The 5,206-nt window shown below is 53.2% G+C and overlaps 1 protein-coding gene across 1 annotated transcript; it reads left to right on the plus strand.

Moving 5' to 3' along the window:
* Window positions 1-402: 402 nt before the first annotated feature.
* LOC139534636 (endosialin-like) lies at window positions 403-4,997 on the plus strand. The gene has a single exon (XM_071333928.1). It carries the CDS (start codon window positions 552-554, stop codon window positions 3,510-3,512), a length of 2,961 nt encoding a protein of 986 aa, XP_071190029.1. The 5' UTR covers window positions 403-551; the 3' UTR covers window positions 3,513-4,997.
* Window positions 4,998-5,206: the final 209 nt, after the last annotated feature.

Consider the following 5,206-nt stretch of genomic DNA (forward strand, 5'->3'; position numbering starts at 1 on the left):
GGCATCTCACTCGCTCTCTCTCACACACACACACACACACACACACACACACACACACACACACACACACACACACACACACACACACACACACACACACACACACACACACACACACACACACACACACACACACACACACACACACACACACATTGAGAACCCCCCGCCTCTTCCAAAAACATATAATTATTTTTTCAATTCCCTCCCTCTTTCCTTCGCTCATTCCCCTCTTGCTCTCCCTCCCTCCCCCTCTCTCGCACCATCTCTCTCCCTCCCTCTCTTTCTCTTCCCACTCCCTCTCTGAAATCTAGAGACAATCTGCAAGCACTCAACACCGGCACAGAACTCTGTTAGCAGGGAAGACTGAGGTAGTTGGAGAGAGAGAGAGAGGTTTGGAGAGGTAAAGTGCAGATGAAGAGAGAAAAGTTTGGATGGGAAGAAAAAAAACAAGACACAAATAGTAAAAAAAGTTGAAGAGGAGAAAGAGAAAAAAGAAGAAGAAGAAAAGGCGAGGATTTGAAAAGTGAGTTGTGGAGAGTGAACTAACAATGGGCTCCCCAGTGTGCTGTGCTGCTGCTGTAGTTGTCTCACTACTGGGTCTCCTCTACTATAGTCCCCCTGTATGGGGCCAGGAGCTACAGGAGAGGGACGCTCTGTGCAACGAGGACGGCTGCTTCGTGGTCTACTTTCAGCGCAAGACCTTCCTGGACTCCTGGAGGAGTTGCAAGGAGAAGGGAGGCAACCTGGCCACAGTCAAACTCCAAGAGGGGGCTGACACTATCGCTGCTCTCTTCTCCAGCGTAGAGCTACGGGGCCCCAGAACCAAGGTCCGGGTGTGGATTGGTCTCCAGAGACAGCCTCGCCAGTGTACCGCCTCTCGCCCTCTCCGTGGGTTCTCCTGGATTACGGGTGACCAGGATACCCAGTACACCAACTGGCTGAGGGACGACTCACCCAGTACCTGTTCGGCCCCGCGCTGTGTGGTTATGACCTATGGCACAGCCGTCCACGAGCAGCATGATAATTTTAAATGGCTGGACGGCTCGTGTTCGGTGCCCGTGGATGGCTACTTGTGCCACTACACCTACAAGGGCATGTGCCCGGCTATTTGGAGCGAGGGGGGCGGCAATGCCCTCTATAGTACCCCCTTCAGTCTCCTCAGTAGCCTCCTTACCCACGTGCCCTTTGGATCTGTAGCCACGGTGCCCTGCCCGGGGGGCACAGAGGAGGAGCAGTCAGTGCTGTGTATGCTGAGGGAGGATGGCACTGTGGGGTGGTCCAGGGAGACGCCCCTCTGCTCCGACACCACAGAGAAGAGCTGGTGTGATCGGGACAATGGAGGCTGTGAGCATTTCTGCCAGGAGGCCAGGGAACACTACTACTGTGAGTGCTCGGACGGCTTTCAGCTCGGTGACGACGGGCAGACATGTGTTGCTGTCGACCGGTGCCACAGTGCCCCCTGCGAGTTCGAATGCCTTCCGCTGTCGGACGGCTACCGCTGTGCCTGCCCCGAAGGCTACATGCTGGCCCCGGATGAGCGTGGTTGCCTGGATGTAGATGAGTGCCTGCAGAGTCCCTGCGAGCAGCTGTGCGTCAACGCCCCGGGAACCTTCGAGTGTCGCTGCCGCCAGGGCTACCGGCCGGACCAGGAGGGCGACTGCGAGGACGTGGATGAGTGCATGGAGGACCCCTGTGAGCACGCCTGCGAGAACACGCCTGGCTCCCACATCTGCCACTGCCACCTGGGCTTCTCCCCCCTGCCCGAGGACCCCTCCCACTGCCAGGACACCGACGAGTGTCAGATCCCTGGGACATGTCAGCAGATGTGTGTGAACTACGAGGGGGGCTTCGAGTGTTACTGCGAGGTGGGCTACGAGCTACTCTCTGACCAATTCTCCTGCAGGAAGATAGGGGAGGACTCACCCACCACAGTCACGCCCTCGTACCCCTGGGTCACCCGCCAACCCGGTTCCAAGTGGGACCCCCAGCAGACCTACACCGACTGGCCCCTGGAGGAGGAAGAGTCCCTGGACTGGCTCACAGACCCTCCCAGGCTGGAAAGTGACATAATCTGGGTCACCAGTGCACCCCAGGAGGAGCCAGTCCTAAACCACAACCCATTCCTGCCCCCCCCCACGGAAGAGACCGAGGAGGAGGAGGAAGAAGAGGAGGAGGAGGAAGAAGAGGAGGAGTATACACCTGGCTGGGACATCATGAATTGGAATGTCCCAGCCAAGGTCCAGCCAGAGTTGAAACCCACACCCAGTCTCTCTCCCAGCCCCACATCCGACACAATCCCCACCCCAACTCCCACCTCTGACAGGTATTGGTTTGAGGAGGATGAGGAAACCACTACCAGTCCCTCAGTCCTCCCCACCTCCACTATCTCGGGAGGGGCCTGGAACTGGTTCTGGATCAGTTCCACCCCCACCAGCCAGGACCAAGGACTTACCACATGGCAGGAGCCAATCACTGACCAGTATGTCCCCGCATCCAACTATGATGAAGCTGATGAGAATGAAGAAGTGGGGGTAATTGACGATGTGTGGGTGACATCCCCCCCAGAGATGGACCAGGACCCAGGCCAGCACATCCCCTCCCTGCCTTCTCCCCTGGCTCCTCAAACCCCCCTCACACCCGACCAGGGCGTGGTCGAGGTGGAGAGGGAGGATGAGAGGGGGCCGCCCCAGGAGGACGTGGTGGAGGTGGAGGATGAGAGGGGGCCGCCCCAGAAGGACGTGGTGGAGGTGGAGAGGGAGGATGAGAGGGAGCCACCCCCGGAGGACGTGGTGGAGGTGGAGGGGGAGGATGAAAGGGGGCCGCCCCAGGAGGACGTATTGGAGGTGGAGGGAGAGGATGAGAGGGGGCCGCCCCAGGAGGACGTGGTGGAGGTGGAGGGGAAGGATGAGAGGGGGCTGCCCCAGGAGGATGTGGTGGAGGTGGAGGGGGAGGATGAGAGGGGGCCGCCCCAGGAGGACGTGGTGGAGGGGGAGGGGGAGGATGAGAGGGGGCCGCCCCAGGAGGACGTGGTGGAGGTGGAGGTGGAGGGGGAGGATGAGAGGGGGCTGCCCCAGGAGGACGTGGTGGAGGTGGAGGGGGAGGATGAGAGGGGGCCGCCCCAGGAGGACGTAGTGGAGGTGGAGGTGGAGGGGGAGGATGAGAGGGAGCCGCCCCAGGAGGACGTATTGGAGGTGGAGGTGGAGGGGGAGGATGAGAGGGAGCCGCCCCAGGAGGACGTATTGGAGGTGGAGGGGGAGGATGAGAGGGAGCCTCCCCAGGAGGATGAGAGTAGCCAGAAGCAGGATGGTGCCAACTGGCTGCTGGTAGGCCTCCTGGTGCCCCTTTGTATCTTCATCGTGGTGATGGTGGCACTGGGCATCGTCTACTGCACCCGCTGCGCTGTCACACCACGCAACAAGTCCGCCACCGACTGCTACCATTGGATCTCTGGGGCGCACGACAAGCAGGGCGCGCTCAATCCCAGCAAGGGGATGCAGTCACATGTTTAAACAGACGAAATGAGGAAAGACTTGTAGATAAATAAACTGTTTTTATAAATAAGAGGAGAGGATATGAAGAAGGTAAGAGAGGACTTGGGTGGTTGTTTTACTGTATGCGACTCTGTGAAACACTTGGATGTTTCTGTGGAATATCGGTTGAAAGAGAAAAGAGAAGAAACAGGAAGCAATACAACAACAAAAAAAACTGATCCTTTTCTTGGGGTGATTTGACAATATTGTTGCTTACGCAGATCTCACAGGACAAGGTATATGATCCCTATATGATTGCACTATAGGGTCATAATAGAAACCATCTATTGGGATTGTTGTTGAATACGTCATCTGGTTATAGTTACAGATGCTGTGGGAATACACTGTTAATGTATCAGCAGTGCCATCTGAAAACCTAAGCCAAAGAACTATACTGTAGCTTCTAGCATTTTTTGTTGTCCATGAAATCTGGGTGTCTGCATCTTTCAAAGAAACGCTCAGGTTTTGAGCTCATTCCCCAAAGTGTGGTGTCACAAATTACTATTTTTGTCAACTTTGTCAAAGAAGCAGGTTCTTATTTACCTCAGAAGTTGGTGAATGAAGGCGGTTGTGATTCACGCTCCTTTGCAGGACAACAGACATTTCAGCAGTTGAACCAAACTATACAAGCAAGACTGTCATGACGCTGTTGACTGTCATGACGCTGTTGAGAAAAAGCAATCACTCGGATATTACTTTTATGCTTCTGCTTTTTTAAAGTACCGGAACAAATCAATTCACACCACAGACCAAATTAGTTTTATACAGTACGCGTGTATATATGTGTTTGATTGATTGTTTTTGTAAATGTATAGTACGTAGCAATGACTTTTCCAGAAAATGTGTTAGTGTCATGACTCCTGATTCAATGAAGTGCCTTTTGTTTCATATAGACCACAGAACTCTTAGTAATTCCATGGAATGTCTGTCTGTCTAAGGGGAGGGTTCCTTCCATTCAACTCCAATTTAACTAACTCTCCTAGTCAACTCACCCATGCTCCTCATGTAGGTTTGAGTGTAGATGTAAGATGTATTACAGACTACAAGGACTGTAATGGGGGTCACAGGCTCCCGATTGACTTTACCGTTGGCCTTTTCAGTGAACTAGTGATCTTTCAATCGCTCCCCAGTCCCATGTCACATACTGTAAGTGTTCAGCACGCCCCACTCCTTCTTGTTACAGGCCCGGCCTTAGCTGTCTATGGACTTCCTTAATAGCCATGATGGGACAATACCAACATTTACAGTTTGAAGTCAATGCACCCTCTAGCAACTTTGACAGTAACTGCAGTCCCCATTCAAAGGATGGCTTGCACTTGTAAATGACAGACTATCAGAAATGACAGACAATGAAATCAATCTAAGATGTGCCTTCTGATCTAAGGACTGTGAAATGCTTTTTAAAATGTTTGTTACCCGTTAGGTTTTAAGTAATTGTTAATTAAAATGTTATGGTAAGGGTTCTATCGATGTTCATGTCTTGTGATTTAATGGTTCATGGTCCAATCACTTCATAATGTAATCCTGTATGTTTTAGGAGACATGCAGAAATCTCAGTTTGAAATTGATTCCTAGTGCACAGAGAGTATATGGGAGCAGCACTAAGTTGAAGAGGCCCTATTGGGTGTTTAAATAAACATCTTAAGACGCCCTTCAACGCTGACAGGAGAGGC

This window comes from Salvelinus alpinus, chromosome 11, assembly GCF_045679555.1.
Source record: "Salvelinus alpinus chromosome 11, SLU_Salpinus.1, whole genome shotgun sequence".
NCBI lineage: Eukaryota > Metazoa > Chordata > Actinopteri > Salmoniformes > Salmonidae > Salvelinus > Salvelinus alpinus.